The following is a 24510-nucleotide window of genomic DNA, read 5'->3' as shown; positions in this document are numbered from 1 at the left end:
TTATTAGTTTTATATTCAAATAATAATTAAAAAACAAAAAGTTTTCTATATGATACATTATATTTCTTTTTCTATATTTCTAATCATTTTTATTATATTCTATATTCTTTTATATTTCTATTTTTCTATTTTTCTAAATTTCTTATTATAGTTTTATTTTAAGTTTTCTAACATTTCAAAAATGGTTTTATTTTTAATCTAAAAATGTAAAATTTCTTCAGTAATTATAATTTTATTTACATATTTTAGATAACATTATACAGAAGGCACTGTATAGTAATTAATTTGTGTATAAGATATGCATGCATTTTTTTATTATATTGTTGTTGTTATTAATATATGTATATTTCTTTACATTTTATATACTATATTAATACGTTTTTTTAACTATTGTATATTATTCTTGTGTTTGGTAGATTATACTTCCTTTATTGACTTAGTTTTATTATGATTCCCATTTCCAATTTATTCAACATTAATTCTTATCAATAAAGAATATGTGTGTACAAAGGGGAATGCATAGATTATACTTCGTGAAATGATAAACATTATATATTATATTTTAATTTATAATAAGAAAGTAATAAAATAGTCAATTTAAATGCTCATGCCAATTTAATTAATTATGTGAAAAGTGAATAAAATGTCTGGATATATCCCATGACATAATATATTCTGAATTTTATATGTATTATCCTTTCCTTTTAATTTACTTATAATAGTAAAAATCTACAAAGGAAAAGTATGTTTTTGCTGATTGGACATAGTTATTTCAACTATTTTATTTACATTTATTTTTTAGGATTATTTGTGTAATAAATTATTTTTTATGTAATTTATAATATAAAAACATGTAGTATTATTGAATTATTATAATTATATGTTACAAGAAATAAAATAAATTTTTTTCTATACTTTATTCAAAAGTATTCAGAATTGCTTAATTTTATAAGGACATTAAAAGAATTGATAATATTTTGTTTAAATACTGTCTGGATACAATGCAATCGTAATATTAAGCACATTTAAAAAATTTTTTTGTATTATGTTTCATAATACCCATTCCTACACTATTTTATGTACACATTAATGCTTACAATGAAATAAACACCTTTAGGAACATATGTTTCATTAATAAATTAATTAACAAATCTTTCTTTTATTTTTAAATTCGGCAAAAATTTTATATTCGTTACAAAAAAAGACTCTCAGATTTAATTAAAGATATACATCTTTCTTTAACTTTGTAGGTATACCAAATGTATTTATATAATATACGAGTATAAATATGAATATACCAAAATATTTGTGATTTCTTTATATTTATAATATTCACACTTCCAATAAATCTGGAAAAATAATTTAATGTCAATATTAAACAGGATTCCTTTGTAGATATGCTTTCATTACAACATCTGTTTGAAGATTGGCTATGTCTATATACTCCGTATTCTTGCATCCAACCATGGGACATCTACACAAAATTTTTTAATTTGTACAAAGCTCAAAATAGATGTGTGTGTGTGTGTGTAAACAAAGTATGAAAAGATTCATTTTTTCTACCACTTCTAAACCATTAAATCCTTCATTGTTATATTTTGTATGCAGTACTTGCCTTGTTTTCCTATTTACTTTTAACAAAGCCATGATAGTTTCACGATCATAAGTATGTCCACATATAATATTTTTCATTGGATCCTTTATCCTCATTTTTGAAATAGGATCTATTATATTTATGGAACCTGACAATTGTAATTCTTCATCATTGTTGCTTTTTTCAGAATCCTGATTTTTGTTTATATCTGCTCACGGTAAAACCATAAAATATTAAAAATAATGTTTATAATGTCATTTCTTTGTTTTACATTATTTGCTTACCGCTCAATAATGCTTCCAATTGTCTATCAAATTCCAATAGTCTTTCATTCGTGGATACATTAATATTCATTTTAGATATAGCTTTCTCATAATCCTAGTATTATACAAAATAATTTTTCAACTGTATTATATACTTTAAATTTAATATATAATATTTTACCTTGATAATTTTCTGTATACTTTTCTCTGTAATTTTACTATCATTATACTGATTTAAGATATCTTCCTTTATTTCTTGAATCATACTTAATTTAATATCTATTTCACAGTTCTTTTGTACCACATCTTTCAAATCATCAATTATCTTCTCTCTATCTTCTGCAAATTTTTAACCTATATATACTAATAAATTATATAAATTAAGACAAAGCTTAAAAAAATATAATAACTTACGAAAATATAAAACTATATTTGTAGCAGTTTTTATATAACACTCGTACAATTCTTCTGCTACTTCTTTCGATTGAGTCATTTTCTTTATTACAATTCTATGACATATTTTTTTAATTCAGATAGAAATAGAAATATGTAAACATGATTAAAAGTTTACTTTTGCGCCATCTAGACTTCATAATGAAAGGGAGGGGGTATCCTCGCCAAAGAATTACTATGCTGCAAGACGATATTTATGTTCATTTGGTAGATGTATTTATGGCGCGAAATACTGTGGAAAATGAGTAAAAAATTGAAATTAACAGCTTTGTCGACGTCGAGATCTTTGAGATCTAGTCAACGAATTAATGATGTAGCGTTTTCAAAAGAATCCCCTTATTTTGATCAGAAAAATGATCATACGTCTATGGTAGATCATGTCAAAAACAATAACTCAATGGAAATTCAAAATAAAACTGATGATGAAATTGTGTCGGAAGCGATTAATGAATCTAAAAAATCAAAGAGCAGAAGAGTTACCAAGAAACGAAGTGTACCGCTAAAAATAGAATATGAAGAATTAAATGAAATTGAACGAAAGGGTGAAAGTGATAAAGAATTTCTTATGCCAAAAATAAATAAAGAAAAGGATGAAAAACTTGAAAAAGTAGAAAATACATCTGGTTGGATACCATCCAATTGGAAACGTATGTTAGAAAATATACAAGAAATGCGAAAATATAAAACTGCACCAGTAGATGAGATGGGCTGTCATAAATGTCCGGATCCAAATGCTACTGATTCAATTTTTAGATATCAATGTTTGTTAGCATTGATGTTAAGCAGTCAAACTAAAGATCAAATAACACATGCAGCTATGAAACGTTTAATTTCTTATGGTTGTATACCAAGTATTATAATAGCTACACCTAATGATGTCCTTGTAAAACTTATACAACCAGTTGGATTTGCAAACGTAATATTTTTGATAGTGATATTTGTGAGGATTAATTTCAATGTAATATTGAGATACTACTTTATTTCTAATTATTATTTTCAGAGAAAAGCTGAATACATCAAAAGAACTTCTGTTATTTTAATGGATAAATATAACGGTGATATTCCAAAGACTATAAAAGAATTGTGCGAGTTACCTGGAGTAGGACCAAAGATGGCACACATTTGTATGCAAATAGCATGGGGAGAAATAAGTGGTATCGGTGTAGATACACATGTACATCGTATTTGTAATAGACTTAATTGGGTAAAAAAACCAACAAAAACACCGGAAGAAACTAGAAAAGAACTAGAAGAATGGTTGCCTAAAGATCTTTGGAATGAAATAAATCATCTCCTTGTTGGGTTTGGACAAGAGATTTGTTTACCTCGTTTTCCTAAGTGTAAAGAATGTCTTAATAAAGATATCTGCCCTTCTGTTGGAAAAAAATAAAGTAGAAGTAAATTAAAAGTATTATTATGTATTTTTATTAAAGTTGCATTAAAAATATTTTTCCTATAATTAAAAACAATATTTATACAAAAAAATAAAGTACACAACAATAAAAATATTAGTGCTTCACTTTCTTTTTAAATTTCCCTTCTCGCTTTTTTAATATTTTCTGTTGTTTTTTCTTCTTTTTAATACTTTGCCTTTTATTCTTGTTATGTTCTAATCTATTTTTTTGTTGGAATGCTTTACTTTTTTTTACTTCTTTTAATGCAGCTTGTTTAATAGCTCGTTTTAAATCCTTTGCTGATTCAATATTTTTATCTTCCATTCCCTGTATAGAAATTTCTGCTGTAGACTTCCCATCAGCTTCTACATTTTCTTCCCTTTCAGATTCTTTCTTATTGTCAATTACTTTGTTTATTCCAATACATTTATTCTTTTCATATAATGAATCAATATCCATTTCTAAAATGCTAACCATATGATTTTCTGTTTCAAATTCTTGTTCTGACAATAACTTCTCAAGTTCTGGTACATCACGATTTGATAATAATTTTTTGTAACGTTCACGTGCCTAAAAAGTATAAATATTATTCAACAATTTTCAAAGTCATAAATAACATGGTCTAAATACACAGTATGATAGAAAAAACATACATCTTGTTTTATTCTTTTTTTTTCTTCTTTCAGTTGCTTTTGTAACTCCTCTTGAGCTTTCTTTTGTCGTTGAACTTTGCGCTTATGAAAACCTCCTAAAAATTGTCTAAAAATATTTTCGAATATTATTAACCTTGATATAAAATAATAACTTTAAAGATTTTTTATATATATGTATTTCATTGAACGTATACTTACCGTCTTTTATTCTCGTCAAATACTAAAGTAATATTTTTTCGTTTATTTTGCTGTTTCTTTTTTTTATTTACGTTTAACATTTTTGCAAGTACATAGTACTACATCTAAAATTTGTCGCTAGACGTCGCTATTGACATTATTGCTACTGCTATATAACGGAAATACATTGAAAAAGCGGGAAATATCTTTTCCATGCATCTGACTATAAACAATTGCTATAATATATTTTAAATTCAATTATAATATAATTGTTTTTTTTTTTTTTTTTTTTTTTTTTTTTTTTTTTTTTTTTTTAATAAAAACATAACAGAATTATTAATTTCAATATGAGAATTAATCCATATATTATCGATATAATATACGATCATATCAATATTACATTTTTTAAAGTGTCGTATAACTCTTAAGACGCGTTAGATAGAATAATATTTTTCCAACCTTCGTCGTTCGATAATGCCAACAAGAAGGACCATTGGAAGGCGGATGCGAGATTATTACGTCAGTCTCCTTTCGTACTCCGTGGAATAAACATCGAAGTACGCTTTTTATATCAATAAACGTCGAAATAGACACTTTCCGTACCGTTACATTTAATCATTTTATAGATACGATTATTTTATAATTATTTAAATGCATTCGGAGTACGATGAGATAATAATTAAACAATATTACATTCCATAAAGCGTCGCATAGTTCTTAATATGCGATCGATATAGAATAAATTTCTTTCGGTCTGGTCGATTGTTTAATGTCAACAAGAAAGAACATTGGAAGGATCATGCGAGTTATCACGTCAGTCTTCTTTCGCACTTCAAGGAATAAACGTCGAAATAGACGCTTTCCGTATCGCTACATTTAATTATCTTATAGATACGATCATTTTATAATTATTTAAACAATGCAACGATGCACTTGGAGTACGATGAGATAATAATTAAAAAATATTACATTCCGTAGAGCACGTACGAAATTACATTTACGGAAACATAAATTTATACGTGATAAACGCAGATTAGGGAAACGATGATTTTTAAATTTATACATAAAAGAAGTAGACCTTGCAATAATGTCGAAATAAAATCGATCATGCAAAATAGAAACAAGTTTAAATTCGGATAGGAATCATTAATAAATAAAATTATTTTACTAACATTTAAATAATAAAACATTTTTACTAACATTATAAAGATCGTAAGATACAATCGATATAAAATAAATTCAATTTAATCTTTTGAGAAATATAAATCGCAAACTTAGGAGAGTATAATTAATAAATAAAATTATTTTATTAATATTTAAACGTTAATACCTTCAATTATCTTTGAGATCTGAATTATTGCTAAGCTCATGTCACTCTAGGAATTAGAATAGTTTTTAAAATAGAGTTTCACTCAGCTCGTGGGCCTTCAGACAACAATTTATACATGGTAAGACCTAGTTCAGTAGTAATCGCAGTATAAAAGAATCTTATGTAATATAAGAATAATATATAATAAAAGAATATAATATAATACCTGTACTATCGAACGAAATGACTACATGTAATAGTTTAAACAATTATTCTACATTTATTGTTTTAGATTAATTACTCTAGTTTTTCTAGGGTGGGGGCTCTTAGGTGTGGGCCCTTGGATGGGCACTTTATTTCAGAAGAGAAGAAACGAGTTCTTTTTGTCCTAATGCGTGCACACGTTTTATAACATCTTCTAAATTCATTCAGATTTTTCGTCGAAGGATCTAATTATCATCGATAGGCGGAGTTCTCATTAACGAATCGATTTTTTTTCATTAATTTCTTTTCATTAATTTTCCATTAACATGGAGCGTTCCATCATTGATGGGCCGACCTATTAGCTAGGATCATCGTCCAAGGTCAAGATTCATCATCGAGGGATTAAATTTTTACACGGATGTTTGAGAATCTTTCCGCACTTGATGTGGAGAGATATCCTTTCTTAATGACAGAAAGAACACACGCATTTGTCGACGGGCATATGCGTAGGTGTTCGTGAATGCGAGATGAAGTCCTACCGAGAACTGCGCTTTGACTTTTGACATACGACCGACCGTGCTTAATATTCGTAAGTAGAGTCTTATCCATCTCCTGTTAGCTGAGAAGCCTGAAGCTCCCGAAACAGAAAGGCATCTCTGTACGCGGATTTTAGAATAAAGTCACCGTTACTCCGTGTGTCTCTGTAAGCAACAACCTCCACGTAGTGGGGTCGATATTAGTTGCGATATATTGAAATCTAAATCTTGATTATATAACACAATTACTACCGGGCGAATAGCTGTATATTTTAGTGTGGTTTCAAAATCTCTGCTTTCTGATTCTAAGTAAACATTAAAGTACTTACATTTTGTATTACAAATTATATATTAGTAGATGAATATTATAGATTGTATAGAATTTTAAAATTATTTCTTAAAATTATTGACTCATGTAATATCTATTAATAGATAATTAAATACACTTTTTCATTTGTATAAATTTATCTAGAAATAAAAAATATAAAATTTATACAATTAACAAATATTTTTCAATGAATTTATCTTCAAAGAAGTATAATCTAACATATGATTTTTTATTACTTTTATCAGATGTACTACTATTTTTACTAGATACAAAAAGTTCTGTCATAAACTAACTCAATTGTTAGGTTATACGAGAGAGGATTATAACCTATACAAGTTTATACATCGATACAATAGGCGCATAGTGAAGACAGTGTCTCTCTATTATGCTTATAGTTCATAAATTATTTATACCTGTCGCTGAAGTCGCATACACTACAAGCGATAGTTAATGAACAGCCTTAAAAATAGATATAATTGCGGTAGAGATATGTTTACAGAAATATATTAATTGCGTGGATACCTTTAAATCAAAATAAATGTAATATTAAAGTAAAACGAAACAAGAAGCAGTAACATTAAAATAATAATATTTATGATATTCATTAAATGATTAAATGAATGTTGAAATTTTAGTTTACTTTAATTTAACGCGTATTTTTTATTGCTCTTTAAACTTTTTATTTTCTAAATTCAATAAAAGATATTTGAAAAAGTTTTCTAACCCATCGAATGTCAGCTATCGGCCAAGCAGTGCGTATATTGTATAATGTAAAATACGTAAACATACTCAAACCAATTTCTGGATCTCGTCATTTGGCAATTGCTATGTATAGAGATTCTTTTCTAAATTTATTAAAAGAAATAGAAAATATTATGTAATAAAAACTCTAGATGTATTATAGCCTATAAACCTATAATAAAATTACAATAAAATGCATCAAGTCATATGATACAATAGATAGTTTGTTAGAATTAATATCTAGCTTATTCCAATTAATAACATTCTTAATGTTTTTTTGCTCTTATATTTTATATTATATACTATTTTTTAATAATAAGTAAAAAAATTAATACATCTATTGGCGTAGTTACCAAAAATGACGCATTGCGCGTGCGAAGTGGGAAACGTTCAACTACTTTGGCGGCAAACAAAGCATCATATTATTTAAATTTACCAAATTGACACGAAATCTGTTACTTATTCTTCGTCCATGATAAATCTTAATAATTAATACTTTCAATTATTTTCTATTTATTTAAATTTATTAAATTTATTAATAGTAAATGAAATTTTTAAATTTCAAAACTTTGATCATTCAATTATGTCGAAAACTACATATCTGAATCAACATGATCAGTTGTAATTTTTTTATAGAAGAACGATAAGTGACCAGGAGTAAATATTCTTAGAAAAGATTTACTTTTATTCTTATTAGAAAATAAAATTTTATTTTATACTTTCTTATTTAAATGCATTATTAATTCTAAGAGGAATGTTTAGATATAAGATTTTAAGAATAAGAAACATTTATAGAAAGTTAAAATCAATTATTAATGATCCTTTAATTATAAAATTTACTCTTTGAAAGATAAGAAATATTTAATTATAAGTAGTTATAAATAGTTTCTTTATTAACAGAAAGTCTTTTGATTATATAAAACGTAAAAAGATTATTTTTCTTTCTTCAAGTAAGCAAGTCTAGTAATATAATTGCTTTTGCTACATTATTTTTCACCTATATTAAAATTGATTAAAATGTATTAAATACTATTGATTTTTTTTTTTATATTTACTAGATAAAATTAGAATAATCATTAATTTGAGTCTCTAAAAACAGCAACCACCATATAGTAAAACCCGGTCAATTGATGCATATGTAAGAGATTGCAAAGCATGTTTACATTTCCACATGTCCTAACTACAGATTATTGTTTTTGACTAAATGGTACATGCATAGGAATTTTATATTAATATATAATTAATATATATAAAAAAAAGTAATATAAAAGTCAAATAAAATATTTTAAAATAAAATAAATATTTTAATATAAACTATATGTATAACCTAACTTTTTAATATTTAGAACTATATGTATAACCTAAAAAATTGTATGACAGGTACATATATACATCAAAAGTATACATATTGATAAAATAAAACTTAAATATTGCTTAAGAAATCATTTTTAAATGTATTAAAAAATTTTTTAAACTATACATTATATGTTATAACATATAAATTCCGCATGTAAAAAAAATTAAACACAGCTTCACTATATGGCAATTAGGAAAAATTGTAAAATAATCTTATATTAGTAAGAAATGGATACACAAGTGCTGGAAGCTTGTCACGTAACGTAACAAAAGAGAAAAAGAAAAGAAAATCAACAACGTCCGATACAGGAAGTACCGGGCACCCAACGATGGAAACTCATTCCTGGTTCCTTCCTCCCCACCATCGTGTCGATCGCTGCGCTACTCACAGATTGAGGTGTGGCCAGTGAGGGCAGCCATTTTCTTGACTTTCTGTCGCTTAAGATTTCAGGTAAATGCGTAATTATTTCTTAAATAATGTCGATCGTAGTAATGCGAGAGTGTGTTGTGTTTTGTGCTCGCGTGCTCGCAGCGTGTTATCCATAAATTAATATGAGTTCGGGGTTGAAGTCTGTGCTTTAATGAGAGGAGAGAGAAAAAACTTCACCTACGGATGCCTAGGGAGAGGGCTGAGGGAGTGCCATGCGTTACGAATTTACTTCATGACGGCGAGTCATCTCGATAAAAGCGAATTCTTTTTACTTTATATAAATGCGGCCAGCTTAAAGCGTCACGTTACGTTTCAAATGACATTCTTTGCATATGCAAGAGAAATGTTCTCTTTCCTCATTGATGCGCATTTGTGAATTTATTCGTTCAGTGGACTCTTCCTACCTCCAGGGCTTCGGACCCCTGCATCGCTATCTTATCCTGCCTGCCCTGTCGTACTATGCCCCACCCTACCCCACTCCATCAGTCTACTCTATTCCATTCCATTCCAACCCACCTCGCCTTTCCTCGCACTCTCAGCGCCCTCACGTCCGGCTTCCCCTTTACTCTTCTCCTCTATGTTTCATCCTAGCTAGCTCACCGAGCAGCGATGCATCTTCCATTCGATGAGTGGACTAAGATTTTTTTCCTATAATCATATCTTCGATTTGCTCGTAGAGATTACGTTTCTAGTTTCTAGTTTAGTACTTTTTACCTATTCGTCTTGTTCGTCGGCAAAAGGCAGCCTTTCGCAGAGATAAAAGGTCGGTATATACTTTGACGTCTTGGAATATTACGTCGTGCTCGCGTACGAAAAAACCGTACGCTTCTCTTTTTTCAATCGTCCTGACTAATCATATTCAGAGATGTTTTTCCACGAAATCATATAATTGCGTATTCAATTTCGATCGTCCATTGATTTCTTTTATTTTCTTGTTTAATTTTTTCTCTACAAATAGTATATACTGCCTACCCTGCTCAGCATTGCGACTCGTTGTTGACTCATATTCTTTTGCTATACGATATGAACATAAGATATTTTCTAATCTATTCATTTAAATTCTTCTTCCAAGGTATCTGTATTGTGCAGTTTTGCATAACTTCAAATGTTTTAAATACAATATGTGATATATATATATATATATATATATATATATATATATATATATTGCATAAACGAAGTTGGGTTTCCTTATGTCAAGTAATATATTTCTTTACCATCTATGTAATACGAGTACCTATTGGTAGTTTGATCTTTTGCTCCACGAAAGTGATCAGATAGTCTTTATTTTTATTGAATGGTATGGCTATTGCATTGCACTATAAGCTTAAAAGAATTAATTATAAAATCATAATTTATAATACGAACGTATAAAATGATAGAAATTACTGTTTCGTATTGGCATACAACATTTTAATATAAAATATAGTCATTCATATAATGAATGAAAGAAAATAGAAATAGATTTTAAAAATTCATACACGTATATATACTTATCTTATGTACTCAAAAGATAAGGTCGATTAAAATTCTTCTCATACACATTCGAAATACTTCTTTTATTTATTTAGCTTTGGTAAAATATATAAGCATACTTCACCATGTCTTTAAAAAAGATGATATGAAATTTTAAATTTAATATATATTTAATTTAATATTCTTCAGTTTTCTTTTTCTTTTACTTTTTTTTTTTTTTTTTTTTTTTTTTGAAAGGGCATATAATAATAAGGCATCCTGCATACTTGCAGATATAGTAATATCCAGTAAGAAGTAATGAATGATTCCTGTAGAATTATTTTAAGTACCATATTCACTTTGTATAATGCATATGTATATAAAGCAAATGTGTCTTTGCAAATATCTGTTAAAGGAAGTTTATTTATATATTATAAAAATTATTATTTTTAAACTTGAATACATATTTATATTTATAAATATTTGTCACTAGGATCATTCCTAATCTATATGATTGATATTATAACGTTTAACAAATTTGTACCATGTAATATATGCAGTATGAAAGTCTACTTTAACTTAGGTATGCTTTTCAAAATGTTTTTCATATAAGTATGTTCTGTCCTAATGCATGTTTAACGAACAATATCTTTTATTTATATGCATGTAATCTATAAAAATGTCATATTATTTAAATCATAAGGTATTGTCTTTTTATACACATTTTACACATACATCATATTTTAGAAAGTAAGTAATAGTTAAAGAAATTTTAAGTAATAGTTAATAGAAATTTTATAAATTCAATTGTTTTACCAAAATCAGTTTGCAAAACTATGTATTGATTTAATGAAGACTCTACCTTATGTGATTATATGATCTGTTATATGTGACGAAATTTACTATACAGTTATCAACTATTTTTAATTGGTTTCTTTTAATAATCCTATGAAATTAATTTATATATCTGTAAGACATTAAAAGGAAAGAGTTAAGAATGTTGATTGCACGATTAAAATATTGGGCAGTATTTCCTCTTAAATATTTACACAGAATTTTTATTATTTTAAAGAAAATATAATATACTATTTAAAAAAGTAGAACACATATTTACACAGAAGTATACACAGACAATTTTTGTTGTGTGGAATTTGAGTTAGTCTCACAGCTTCCTACTCATTCTAACATATAAAATGTCCACTTAAAACAGAGACGCTGAAAGAAAGACTAAAAACATGGGATGCAATGCGGGCCGATGCCTCGGTCCAGACGATACGGGGTACCCTGGATCAGGTACGACCCAGTCAATATCCTCTAAAGCTTCAACCCTCGTAGGTTGCTTCTCAAATAGCATTCAAGTAGATATGAAATTAAATGTGGAATCTAGGGAATTTTTACTACAATCATTATGTAAGTAGCTTGCAGTAAACAAATTAGAAATGACTCTTAGTGAATTATCTTCAATACAAAGTATTAAGAGATTTAACGATACTATTACTAGACAATCAGGATTGTGTTGTAATTCACTTAATATATGCAATAAAATTATAAATAGGTAGTGAATTCAAACTACGAGGTTTGAACTCTAGTCACTGTTTATGACAGTTTCAAAAGAGATCAGTAATGTCAAGTTACGCAAGTTCAAAAGTTTACCCTGACTTTTCCTAACTCTATCCTCGAAAATGCTTTTTAGTCTTGTCCATTTTTTTTTTGCAAATGCTGATCTTATATATGTTCTTAGTAATTGCTTACATTTTTTTATTATCATAAACAAAATAAAATTAAATATTGGTATCAAAATTATCTCCCATTTCTTTAGCAATTCTTACGTTTCTATATTTTTTGCATTGTTTTATATAATTTATATTATGTATGTTACACATTCATGCTGCATGTTGGTAGATATTTTTTGCTTTATTTTATAATAGATTGCAAATCTGATTAGATATATCTCTTTTTTTTTTATTATTATTTAAGAAGAAACCGGTTATTTATTTTATTAAACAATAATTATAGAATTCATATTATGATAATTTATTATCAATTTATAGTTATATAAAGTAATATTGTGTGTGTCGCAATCAAAATATCTAACATTTTAAGATGGGTATGTATGCATATGTCAACAGTTGATTCATTTAATTAATTAAGAATGTTATGTATATTGATATGTATCTGCAATAGTCAACAATTTGTTGATTTTATGGATTTACATATTCATTGGATTACATATTCATCTACCAAGTATATTCTCTCCAATTATTCTTTACAAATGTTGAACTACGTAATTTAACATAAAACTGCAAGTGTAAAAAATTTTCTTAAAGGATTATTAAACATAGCTATAAGAAAATATATTTATAACTAAAAATATAGCAGTTGAATAAAGAGCTATATTTCATATGCATATGAATCAATTTCGATACAATTGTGACGTATGTATAAATAGTGGAACTTATTATATGTAGTACATTAATGTACTACATTATCTTGATGTGCGATATAAACAATTAAAAATCAGTAGTATATAGGTAAGTTACCCATTAAGCATAGGATTTTCATAACTAAATCGTGGAACACTGCCCTTTAAGTTTTTTATGCATTATTGCTTTAGATGTGCATATATCTATGTTAGAAATACATGTAAATATATATGTCAATACAATAAAATTAATATTAGATAGTTATACATAGAATATTTTTTATATTTATTACACTTTTGTCAAATAATACACATGTAGAAAATTTAGAGAGTAATTTTAGTTACTGTAATTAAAATGTCTATAATATTATATCTGAAAATATATCTCTAAAATTTTAGAAAGGATATTTTATTCTGCATAAAATAAATTATATATTATTATTAAAATAATATTCATTATGATTCACAAACACGCACACGCACACACACACACTGTCGTCTTACATATTATTAATAATAAGACAAAAATAATATGAAATAATTACATAACTTTTTAATTTGGAGCTTTTTATTTTATATAAAGGCGCAAACTTTGAAATTCCTTAAGTGTTACAATAAATCTTAAAAATTATAGAAGTAGTAAAATGATTTCTGTGATAGTCTTTGTACAAGTTATTTTAAACCAAGATCAAGACAAGTAAAATAACCAAATAAATAAGAGCTATAATTTTTAAACTATTACTGTTTTTAAGAATAAAATAATTATTTTTATTGAATATTTATAACATTTAAAATTTTTAACAAAAGTCTGTGCCTATAATTTTAATCACATATATGAATGGATAAACACTTTGCAAGATTGTTACTAACTTATAACAATTTATTCTATCTTGCTTTTTGCATAATTGAAACTGTTACGCAAATTTACAAATTTCAACATTATTTTTGTATAAAAATTAAGTAGTCTTTAAAGGCTTTAACTTATTTATTAATATTTTTCATATGAACATGTATCTTAATTGTAGGATTCATGGCAGCCATTAGGAAGAAGTTAGTTATCGTGGGGGATGGTGCTTGTGGTAAAACATGTTTACTCATAGTCTTCAGCAAAGATCAATTCCCTGAAGTATATGTACCTACTGTCTTTGAGAATTATGTTGCTGATATCGAAGTGGATGGTAAGCAGGTATGTTAACATAATCAATATAATTTATTATTTTTTTTATCATGTCACTAATTTCTGATATATGAAGGTATAATATTTAATTATAGTGCATGCATATAAATATATATATATCTATGTCCACAGGTTGAATTGGCTCTTTGGGACACAGCTGGGCAAGAAGATTATGATAGATTACGTCCATTATCATACCCTGACACAGATGTTATCCTGATGTGTTTCTCCATTGATAGTCCTGATTCCCTGGAAAACATTCCTGAGAAATGGACACCAGAGGTGAAACATTTCTGTCCAAATGTACCCATTATTCTTGTGGGGAATAAAAAAGACTTGCGCAATGATCCTAATACTATCAAAGAGCTTGGAAAAATGAAGCAAGAACCAGTAAAACCAGAGGAGGGTAGATCCATGGCTGAAAAAATCAATGCCTTCGCATACCTTGAATGCTCTGCCAAGAGCAAGGAAGGAGTCAGGGAAGTCTTTGAGACAGCAACCCGAGCTGCACTTCAAGTGAGCCCATTTTAGTATTATTTCCTATACAAGGATATATATATATATAGGAATATTAGAAATTTTTCAGAACACGCGAATCTATTTAATTTATTTATTACTAATTGTTAAAATATTTTTTAAGTATTTTATTTTAGATATTCAAGTTTTATCTCATTTATTTTTTATAATCCTTCTTTATAATATTTCAAATTGATTGTTCTTTTTGATATTACATAAGTAATATGATATTTCAGGTTAAGAAGAAGAAGAAGGGAAGATGTAGGCTTCTTTAAAATGTAATGTCAGATGGGCCCAAAAAGTGGGTGAAATTATGGAATTGCAAAGCTAGCTGCAATAGAGCTAGTTGTAATACTGGAGGCCCCCAGTGAAGACCATAATATAATAACATCTTTTATCTTTAATTCTTTTACATAATAATCAAATCTACAAACATGTTCACATCAAAGCCACTGATTAACAAATCTTTCATGATACAGGACTTCTTTAACTATAATGAAATATGCTTCAAGTTTGAGCAAGTGAAAATTGTCATGTCAACTATTTACATTCAAAAAAAACATAACTGTTTCATTGTAGTGGCCATTACTGTTAATATTAGTATCATATTACTATATATGTATACATTCTACTTTTTTTTTATACGTATTTGCTCTTCATGTCAGTGAGAAATGAAACGAAAGAAATTGGGGGAATTAATAAGAAATATTAAAAATAATAAACAAAAAAAAAAACAAAAAACCAAAAAAAAAAAAATACGGAAGGAACCTACATAATATACAATGCAAAGTTGTAAAACTTTTAGAGCACTGTAAGAATCTAAGAGAAAGCGTTACAGATTCCAAATGTTGCGTCGCTATTTGATCGAACCATCAATCAATATTTCTTAAAAAAAAAATAAAAAAAAAAAATAAAAAAAATAAAAAAAAAATAAAAAAAGAAAGAAAAAAAAGAAAAAAGGAAAGAAAAAGCCAACAAACATAAACATACGTAAGTAGGCGAGCAGATCACTTTCGTCTTTAAGATACCAGGTAGACTAAATGTATTATTATTATAATATTATTGCTATATTAGTATAATACGACACTAACATAACGGATTGTAACAGCGACTATATTATATTTATGTATTTCGAAAACATCCTTTGTGTTTAATCACGATCATGAACAATGCTTCAGAGATCACACTGTATCTATATGTTAATATGAATCATTCATGCAAAATACACTAACAGATTTATAAGGATCGTATACGAGGAGACTACTGACCTGTCACGCGTAATGCTCAATTTCACTAAAATGATTTAGCTTATTTCAATTATTTTAAATTTCTCAACTTGTAAATTTTTGGTTTTGTACGTGATCTTTCGTTAAAAGTTTCTTTATGATACGATCGAAGTTGACATTAAAATAAAGAAAGAAAGAATGAGATAGAGAAATAGACAGACGAACAGACAAACGCAGGTAGAAAAAAAAATTTTTTTATGAAATGCAATACGCGCGTTTTTTCTTCATGCTTTAATTACGTCTATCAGGGCATTTGAAATAATTGTAATCGTAGCATCAGGCACGTTTATTAAAGCCTAATCTATAAGGAATTTATTAAAGAAAAAAAGAACAAAAAAAAAAGAAAAAAGAAAGAAGTCTGTGAACTAATCGAATTAACGGCCTTTGGTACGCTATGAATACAAAACCTTAGCCATTAATTCAGTGAGTGACTGTGAAACTGTGTTCAACTTGTTTTTTCTTAATGATTAGCTATACATCATCATTGAAATGCGCTTTTGAAAAAATCCGATCGCACAGTGGGCAAAATTTTTAGCAATGGTAATACATACTTTTACTACGTTGTACTTTATGTACATACATACATAACATATACATACACACCCCTGCTGTGTTAGCTTCCTCAGAAAAGAAAAAAAAAAAAGAAAAAGATATAAAAAAAAATATTAATTACTGCCGATTACAAACCCATTTTTCCCGGTACCGAATTAACAACAACAACAAAAAATATCTATTTTCGTTTCAGTAATTTATACTCTGTTGCGAGGTTTGGAAGTGATCTTTACAATTTGTACATGGGGATTTACTATTACATCTATATTAATTACGATTTAAAGATTGTATATAAATCAACCTCAACCATTCTTATAGTAGACGTGATTGTTGAATACCAAATGAAACTCGAGAATTACTTTCGAATACTTTTGCATGATACGATAAAACAATAAAGTCACACAAGGTGTTATTATCTCATTTCATTTCCATCGATTAAACAATTAGATTTTCCTGATTAACTGGAATGCTATTTTATTTATTTTTTAAATTGAATATCCGTGTAACATATATATTTTGAATTAATTTATATTAAACTTTTTTAAATTTTCATGAAAATTTTCTTCATTCGTTAAATTCTATTTAAAGTTTATCGTATAAACTTATCAATGAAATAATAATTATAGTAATCATTCAAGCAAGTTTTACATAAATATACGTCATATATATCTAATACAATATAAACTAATTTTTTATGGTCAGATAATAAATTTATACACTAATCCTAATCTAAAATCTTCCAAGAGATCCATCTATCATATTATTTATGAAAGTTTATTTTATAAAATCAGGAAAATTGACAAACGCAAGTGAGCCTAGATAATTTAAAAACAATGATTTTTTATATATTTAAAAAATCTTAGTGTGTGTGAGTAAATAAAAAAAATATCAAAATAAGAATCAAACTTAAATTTAATCAATTTAGAAATCAATTTGTTCATTTCACGTTATTTTTGCACATTATCGATTAATGGAGAAAGAAAATAGATATCATTACATATGCATTTCTTATAGAAAGCAATCGCCATTTTAAATTATTCACAAACCTAAAGGAACTATTTTCATTGATTTTAATCATTAAGTAAAGTTTTAATTAAATTTATTAATAATCAATAAATAATATCATATTTATGAAAATAGAATTCATGATAATTATATATTATATTTAATAATCATCTAAATATTGTTTGCATATTAACAAACATAAACTTAAAGTCCAACATGATTAAAAAATGATGTAAATGAATAAAGGGGGTAACCTTAGACTACGCAATATGTCATGGCAGTCATGACCATGTAATAGTGGTCAGAAAGAAGAACTGTGAGCGGGAGGGGAATTTTATTTACAAGATATTGAATATTGATATTCACTTTTTTATAAGGAGATTTATTATTAATTATGAAATAGCTATTTTATTAACAATTTAATAACAGTTGATATTATTATAGTTTCTAAAAAAGTAATGTCAGAACAGAAAGTTTTTGTAACAGTCGGTACAACAAGTTTTGATGATTTGATTTCAACAATATTAAATCCTGAAGTACTTGAGGTATATCAACAGAATGGTTTATACACATATCGTAAATTATTTTTTAACGATGTGTCAAAGTATTGATTATGTTTATTTCATTTTAGGCTTTAGCTTTGAGAGGTTATAATTATTTATCTCTGCAAATAGGTAAAAGTTCTTTAGAGCCTGATTGCACATCTCGATGTGGTATCAATCATATTGAATATTTTCATTTAAGTTCATCTATTGAGAACTATATACAGGCAGCTGACTTAGTAATAAGTCATGCTGGAGCAGGAAGTATTCTAGAAGCTTTGGAAGCTCATAAACAATTAATTGTAGTTACTAATCAGTTACTCATGGACAATCATCAGTTAGAATTAGCACGACAATTGTATGAAGATAAGCATTTGTATTATTGCACTTGTGATACTTTATTGAATACTATTCAAACAATGGAATTAAATGTATTAAAACCATTTATATCTGATGAAAGTAAAAATATCATTAATTATTTAGATCGTATCATGGGTTTTAAGTAAAATAAATATGATTTATATGGTTACAATCAAAAACTAAAATATTTTGAACATATATATGCTTTTGAAGTTCATAAAATTATAGAAACAATAAATTAAATAAGGTAAAATATATATATATAAATGATACATTTTACCTTATTTAATTCCTTGGAACAATAATATTCAATAACTTTATATTCTCTTTTGTATTGTACAAATTCTCTTTTGTATCAGTACAATAAGTTATCATCATCACAAAAACATTAAAATTGAATAAAAATTGATTACATATAAATATACAAGTGCAAGGTTGATAGTATAAGGTATAGTGAGAATAAGAGAATCATATATTATATTTATGTTAAAGTACATATAAATAATATAGAATAGATAAACTTTATATTTAATAACAATATAAAAAATAATATACTTAACAAGCGTGGCTTAAAATGTTTATTTAGATATAAAGACAACTTTCTCATTTCATCTAAAAGTAAATTATAGAAGATATTATGGCAGTCAACTTTGTTAAATTTGTTCAATCAGCATCATTTAATTACCTCTGATTAGTTACTTAAACGCTAAATCTGTAAATTTATACATATATATATATAATGACTCTGATAATATTAAAATAAATTTAATTCACTAACAAATATTTGCATATATTACTTATGTTATCATTTATATTATCATTTTTACATTTATTAGACAAATATCATTGATGAATTTTCATGAAACATTGTATAATCAGCTGTAGAATAAGCAACTTTTATATCTAGATGCTTCAAGCTGTTGTGTTTCTCAATCACAACAGGTATTACATTTTCAATTTATTTCATAAAGATACACGAATATGCAGAAATGAACTACATTGAGTTAATGAAATATCATTTAATTACAGACCAGACCAAGACGAGTCATTTCATTCAATAATTCATTACCCATTTGTGCAGGACTCCTTGTTACTATTACACCAGCCTGAAAATTAAGTAATATTTCATTAAAAAAAGAAATAATTGCTTAAACTTTTTACTTCAATTTGAATATAAAATATTCTCACCTTTTCAAGGGCATTAATCTTATCTTGAGCACCTCCTTTTCCTCCTGAAATAATAGCTCCTGCATGACCCATTCTTCTACCTGGAGGAGCAGTGAGACCAGCAATAAATGAAACTACTGGTTTAGCTTTACAACCCTAAAATTGACAATAAAAACGGTATTAAATTTATAAAATAATAAAATAGCCAAATAAATTTATATATATATAAGAGATATTAGGGTGAGGAAAAGAGGAAAGGGAAGAAGAAAAGTTGGCAAGAGTAGAGGATTCGTAGATGAAAGAGTTGGAGGAAAGAAGGGGAAAAATAGGAGGTCAAAGTATGAGCGGAGAAGCGGAAGCCAGAAATGAATGCAGATCTAGGGGCTTAAATGAAGAGAGCCAGGGAGAGACGTATTAGATTATAAAATAAATTGGAGTTAATGTATGTAATATATCTTTCAAGGAAAATTGTACTGAATAAGGATGTGGATTAGGATGTGGATTAGGATTCAGGTACCAATAATTGAGAACCGCAACGAACAGTATTGTTTTCAATGAGGTATTCTGCCGCTAATTCTTCTGCGCTTCCACCAATTTCACCAATCATGATGATTCCTTCGCAGTCTGGATCTTTAAGGAATACTTCCAAACAATCTATAAAGTCTGTCCCATTAAATGGATCTCCACCAATTCCAATGCATAAAGTCTGCCCAAGACCAGCCTTAAAAGATAAAGTTTCTTTTTGTTTTTTTCTCTATGTTCATTCATATTAATACGCTTTATAAGCAAGAATCACAAACTTACAATAGTTGTCTGATTTACAGCTTCATATGTTAATGTTCCTGATCTTGAAACAATACCAATTTTTCCTTTTTGATGTATATGTCCTGGCATAATTCCAATTTTGCACTAACATGCAGATAAAGTTATATATAATTTTTACAAAAACTCAGATTTGTTCATTATTTTATCAATAATTATTAAAAATTAATACCTGTTCAGGAGCTATGATACCAGGACAATTAGGTCCAATTAATCTCGATTTATTTTGTTCAAGTAATCGTCGCTTTACTTTGACCATGTCATGTTGAGGAATACCTTCTGTAATACAGACAATTAAGGGCATTTCTGCATCCATTGCTTCCATAATAGCTGCAGCAGCACCCGGTGGAGGAACATAAATTACAGATGCTGTAGCTCCTGTTGCATCTTTAGCCTATTATATATAAAATATACAATAAATATATATATATATATATATTAAACACATAATAATTATCAATTTTTAACATATAAATACAAAAGATTTCAGAAATGATTTCCTCGAAAAGAAGTCGACTATATCTTATATATAGTATAAAAGAAAATTAAAATATAAAACCAACCTCTTTCACATTTTTGAATACAGGCTTTCCAAGATGTTCTGTACCTGCTTTTTTTGGATTAACACCACCTACTACTTTTGTACCATATTCCAGAGCTTGCTGGCAATGAAATGTACCTTGTTTGCCAGTAAATCCTTGACATATTAATTTTGTATTACTGTCAATTTTTAAATTCTGCCTAGTGTCTTGGTAATTGAATCTTATTTGAGAATGTAATATTCTTTTGCAATTTCCAACTGAAATATAACAAATATAAAGAAATTTGTAAATAAAGAAGGTTACAAATTACTAAAATTAAGTATATCAAAGGAGCCATATTTTAATTTGTACAAATTACTTTACAAATAAATATTTCTCATAAAAACGCTTTACTATAATTATATAAATTGAAAAAACATTTCTAAAAGTTGATGTTATTCTTAGTTACAATATTAAAATTTAGACTTCTAGATCGAAGTTCAAAATTACTTGACAACTTATGAAAAAGTAAGGAAACTATAACAGTACAAAAAATATAATTTAATGCGATAAGATAAAGTCAACAAAAATCAAAGCAAATTAACATGTAATTAAAGTTTAACTTTATAAAAAGAATTGATAACTTTAAGAGATAAAGTAAATGCAAGATAGAATTTTTCTATTGGTCTAATTTTAAATGACAATATACATTATTGGAATTATAAGATATACATGTATTACGTTAAATTAATTTTACATGTATTACATTAAATTAATTTTACATGTATTACATTAAATTAATTAAAATTATGTTCTCTATGGAAAATAAATTCTATTATGCATTGCCTTATGTAATGTATTGGTTAATAGATGGACATAGATCAGAATTATTTTTAGTTCACAATAACGATTGTTTACAAGATAACGAAAAATATTAAAAAAAAAAAAAGACGGAAATAAAATGTTTTAATAATTTAATGCAATATGTCAAAAAGTAGCTATGGTTATCTTAGAATGCATTTTACTTTATAAATATGTCGAAAGAAATATTAAATTGAAATTATTTGTCTTACTTGCGAATTTTGAAAATGTTCTAGTAGCCACAGCCATTTCCTACTTTTAGTTTTTCTATGGAAAAACTATCGTAAAGAGCTGAATAATTGAGAAAGCACCATTAATAGAACTGCTACGACGGTTTGGCAAGAGGGCCAAGCAGGTATAAAATGAAATACGACAATATCGGTGTACACCAGCGAATGTAGTGCGCACGATTTAGTGAGCTCGATATTTATTGCATTCTTGGTGGACGTATATTGTTAATTTTAATAAAGAAAAAAAATTAGCAAACTTTGTTCTCTTTTATTCCATTGGCCAATTTTTAATGTATCTACATGATAATATTTAAAAATAATCTGAATCCCTTTTTTTGGGTTAAAATTAATATGGTAAAATAGTTTGTTTTAGGGTATTAAATTTTCGTTATTGTTGCAGCTTGAACAAGAGGTAAATATATATAATATAATATATGTATATGCATATATTACGTACAAAAACATATACATAGGATTAAATCCTTTCTTCGTAAATTTTATATTTTTTAATTAACAAATAGGAGAGGCTAAAAAATGTATGCATGATTATAATTGGACAAACAATATATCGAACGATCATGATTGGTTGATATATGTTGTAATGCATATCGGCCATATTTACTATCACAGCGGTCGGATAGTACCGCTACATTGCCTATAGATACAGCCATTTAACATTTTGTGTACTAAAAGTTTGTTTGTATCGAACAATGAAACAAAGTATACAAGAATAAGGCAAGTGAATTTATGCTAAGTAATTAAGAAAAACGGATTATCGGTATCATGTCTACTGATTTTTATATACGATATTATGTTGGCCACAAGGGAAAATTTGGTCATGAATTTCTTGAGTTTGAGTTCAGACCCGATGGAAAATTGCGGTATGCAAATAACTCTAATTATAAAAATGATACTATGATACGGAAGGAAGCGTACGTTCATCAATGTGTTATGGAAGAATTGAAACGGATTATTCAAGATTCGGAAATCATGCAAGAGGACGATTCACTATGGCCACAGCCTGATCGAGTGGGTCGTCAAGAATTGGAAATTGTTATCGGAGATGAGCACATATCATTCACAACCTCAAAAACAGGATCGCTTTTGGACGTTAATCAATCACGAGATCCTGAAGGACTCCGATGTTTTTATTATCTTGTACAAGATTTAAAGTGTTTAGTATTTTCCCTTATAGGGCTACACTTTAAAATAAAACCTATATAAAACAACGTTAATTTATATATTCTTCATCTTGCAGATATTTCTACTATTAATAAGACACATGTAATTTCTTAATAAATAGGATAAATGAAAATTTTTCAGTTTATCATCAATATTCATGGTTATTGTGTATTTTGATAATTTTTCTAACAAGTATAAATATATAACTTCAATTCACTCCGTTATTTAATAAATAATTTTTTAAATGTATAATAATTTTAAGTTTTTATCATTATTATATATCTAGGTAACTTCAAAGACTATGAATCATAGATAAGATATCGTATTATAGGTTATCTTATGTTCTGTTGGAATTTCATGGATTCGCTCAGTCACACTATTAAGTATATTAATTCGAAAATGAACAACTGTAAATATAGTAATAAATCTATCTTTAATTGATGAGTGAAAATAATAGGATTTAAATTAAAAAGGATAGTACAATAACTAAACTAAAATAAAATAAGAATATTTCTTATAGAGGAATTTCGATTTTTTGTAAGGTTAGAATTTTTATTTATTATTAATTGGAATAAAAAGATATTTCAACTTATTTAATTAATATAATATTGAATTATAGATACAAAATATCTTCTACTAAGAACAATATGTCCGAAATACCGAAAAATGGAAATCACAGTAAAAGAAATGAAGTTACAGATTCTGTTCATGAAAGATTCCGTGATGATTATGTTTATTGTGACATTTGTAAAATTGATTTTGTTAGAAATGGTAAAGAGATAAGTAAACATTTTAATAATAATCATCCTTCTACTATGACGTGCCATTACTGTAAAAATAAGGTATTCAAATATCGAAAATCAAGAAACGTTGATTTTGATAGCAAAGAATTTGAAGAATTTATATATCACAAATGCTCTTCACAAACATGAATGATAAATCTACAAAACAAATGATAAATCTATTATTATATG

At 27.0% G+C, this 24510-nt stretch overlaps 7 protein-coding genes across 13 annotated transcripts; 4 read left to right on the top strand and 3 right to left on the bottom strand.

The window, feature by feature from the left end:
- The first annotated feature begins 122 nt into the window (after positions 1–122).
- On the top strand, positions 123–3721 carry LOC124952871 (endonuclease III-like protein 1). The gene is made up of 2 exons (XM_047503409.1): positions 123–3226; positions 3311–3721. Exons 1-2 carry the CDS (start codon positions 2522–2524, stop codon positions 3698–3700), a joined length of 1095 nt encoding a protein of 364 aa, XP_047359365.1. The 5' UTR covers positions 123–2521; the 3' UTR covers positions 3701–3721.
- LOC124952874 (E3 SUMO-protein ligase NSE2-like) lies at positions 197–2537 on the bottom strand. The gene is made up of 5 exons (XM_047503418.1): positions 2272–2537; positions 2039–2196; positions 1879–1972; positions 1616–1802; positions 197–1474 (listed from the first exon to the last, which is right to left on the bottom strand). Exons 1-5 carry the CDS (start codon positions 2348–2350, stop codon positions 1375–1377), a joined length of 618 nt encoding a protein of 205 aa, XP_047359374.1. The 5' UTR covers positions 2351–2537; the 3' UTR covers positions 197–1374.
- Positions 3722–3818: 97 nt separating the features above from the next.
- On the bottom strand, positions 3819–4801 carry LOC124952866 (nucleolar protein 12). The gene is made up of 3 exons (XM_047503399.1): positions 4556–4801; positions 4358–4463; positions 3819–4274 (listed from the first exon to the last, which is right to left on the bottom strand). The coding sequence occupies exons 1-3, from the start codon at positions 4633–4635 to the stop codon at positions 3819–3821; spliced, it is 642 nt and encodes a 213-aa protein (XP_047359355.1). The 5' UTR covers positions 4636–4801.
- A 4503-nt stretch (positions 4802–9304) lies between these two features.
- On the top strand, positions 9305–17123 carry LOC124952865 (ras-like GTP-binding protein Rho1). Of its 7 annotated transcripts, none has more exons than XM_047503392.1 (5): positions 9402–9459; positions 12104–12186; positions 14341–14501; positions 14625–15008; positions 15245–17123. In XM_047503392.1, exons 2-5 carry the CDS (start codon positions 12129–12131, stop codon positions 15281–15283), a joined length of 642 nt encoding a protein of 213 aa, XP_047359348.1. In that variant the 5' UTR covers positions 9402–9459; positions 12104–12128; the 3' UTR covers positions 15284–17123. The 7 variants fall into 7 exon arrangements, with proteins under 7 accessions (XP_047359353.1, XP_047359348.1, XP_047359351.1 ...); XM_047503394.1 differs by lacking the exon at positions 9402–9459 and adding an exon at positions 9547–9676; XM_047503396.1 differs by lacking the exon at positions 9402–9459 and adding an exon at positions 9702–10201 and having other exon boundaries at positions 15229–15429.
- Positions 17124–17437: 314 nt separating this feature from the next.
- Positions 17438–19462, top strand: LOC124952867 (UDP-N-acetylglucosamine transferase subunit ALG13 homolog). Its single transcript, XM_047503400.1, has 2 exons — positions 17438–18396; positions 18483–19462. Exons 1-2 carry the CDS (start codon positions 18310–18312, stop codon positions 18897–18899), a joined length of 504 nt encoding a protein of 167 aa, XP_047359356.1. The 5' UTR covers positions 17438–18309; the 3' UTR covers positions 18900–19462.
- Positions 19306–22656, bottom strand: LOC124952862 (succinate--CoA ligase [ADP/GDP-forming] subunit alpha, mitochondrial). The gene is made up of 7 exons (XM_047503384.1): positions 22337–22656; positions 21306–21541; positions 20915–21136; positions 20725–20829; positions 20462–20641; positions 19942–20076; positions 19306–19859 (listed from the first exon to the last, which is right to left on the bottom strand). Exons 1-7 carry the CDS (start codon positions 22371–22373, stop codon positions 19773–19775), a joined length of 1002 nt encoding a protein of 333 aa, XP_047359340.1. The 5' UTR covers positions 22374–22656; the 3' UTR covers positions 19306–19772.
- A 311-nt stretch (positions 22657–22967) lies between these two features.
- Positions 22968–23690, top strand: LOC124952868 (protein mago nashi homolog). Its single transcript, XM_047503401.1, has one exon. It carries the CDS (start codon positions 23138–23140, stop codon positions 23576–23578), a length of 441 nt encoding a protein of 146 aa, XP_047359357.1. The 5' UTR covers positions 22968–23137; the 3' UTR covers positions 23579–23690.
- The last annotated feature ends 820 nt before the right edge of the window (positions 23691–24510 follow it).

This window comes from Vespa velutina, chromosome 11, assembly GCF_912470025.1.
Source record: "Vespa velutina chromosome 11, iVesVel2.1, whole genome shotgun sequence".
NCBI classification, from domain to species: Eukaryota; Metazoa; Arthropoda; class Insecta; order Hymenoptera; family Vespidae; genus Vespa; species Vespa velutina.
Note: the sequence above shows the minus strand (reverse complement) of the source record. Positions and strands in the feature narration are given on the sequence as shown.

Bases quoted from the DNA above. Each gene is read 5' to 3' on its own strand.
- LOC124952874 (XM_047503418.1), bottom strand. From the start codon at position 2,350: ATGACTCAATCGAAAGAAGTAGCAGAAGAATTGTACGAGTGTTATATA. The intron at 2,197-2,271 runs GTAAGTTATTAT...AAAAATTTGCAG, and splicing joins AAATATAGTTTTATATTTTC to AAGATAGAGAGAAGATAATT. The intron at 1,475-1,615 runs GCAAGTACTGCA...AATTTTGTGTAG, and splicing joins AAAGTAAATAGGAAAACAAG to ATGTCCCATGGTTGGATGCA.
- LOC124952871 (XM_047503409.1), top strand. From the start codon at position 2,522: ATGTATTTATGGCGCGAAATACTGTGGAAAATGAGTAAAAAATTGAAA. The intron at 3,227-3,310 runs GTAATATTTTTG...TATTATTTTCAG, and splicing joins AACCAGTTGGATTTGCAAAC to AGAAAAGCTGAATACATCAA.
- LOC124952866 (XM_047503399.1), bottom strand. From the start codon at position 4,635: ATGTTAAACGTAAATAAAAAAAAGAAACAGCAAAATAAACGAAAAAAT. The intron at 4,464-4,555 runs GTAAGTATACGT...AAATATTTTTAG, and splicing joins TTTGACGAGAATAAAAGACG to ACAATTTTTAGGAGGTTTTC. The intron at 4,275-4,357 runs GTATGTTTTTTC...TATACTTTTTAG, and splicing joins AAAAAAGAATAAAACAAGAT to GCACGTGAACGTTACAAAAA.
- LOC124952865 (XM_047503392.1), top strand. From the start codon at position 12,129: ATGGGATGCAATGCGGGCCGATGCCTCGGTCCAGACGATACGGGGTAC. The intron at 12,187-14,340 runs GTACGACCCAGT...TCTTAATTGTAG, and splicing joins TACGGGGTACCCTGGATCAG to GATTCATGGCAGCCATTAGG. The intron at 14,502-14,624 runs GTATGTTAACAT...CTATGTCCACAG, and splicing joins TCGAAGTGGATGGTAAGCAG to GTTGAATTGGCTCTTTGGGA.
- LOC124952867 (XM_047503400.1), top strand. From the start codon at position 18,310: ATGTCAGAACAGAAAGTTTTTGTAACAGTCGGTACAACAAGTTTTGAT. The intron at 18,397-18,482 runs GTATATCAACAG...ATTTCATTTTAG, and splicing joins TAAATCCTGAAGTACTTGAG to GCTTTAGCTTTGAGAGGTTA.
- LOC124952862 (XM_047503384.1), bottom strand. From the start codon at position 22,373: ATGGCTGTGGCTACTAGAACATTTTCAAAATTCGCAA. The intron at 21,137-21,305 runs GTTGGTTTTATA...TATATATAATAG, and splicing joins TATTCAAAAATGTGAAAGAG to GCTAAAGATGCAACAGGAGC. The intron at 20,642-20,724 runs GTAAGTTTGTGA...TTATCTTTTAAG, and splicing joins CTGTAAATCAGACAACTATT to GCTGGTCTTGGGCAGACTTT.
- LOC124952868 (XM_047503401.1), top strand. From the start codon at position 23,138: ATGTCTACTGATTTTTATATACGATATTATGTTGGCCACAAGGGAAAA.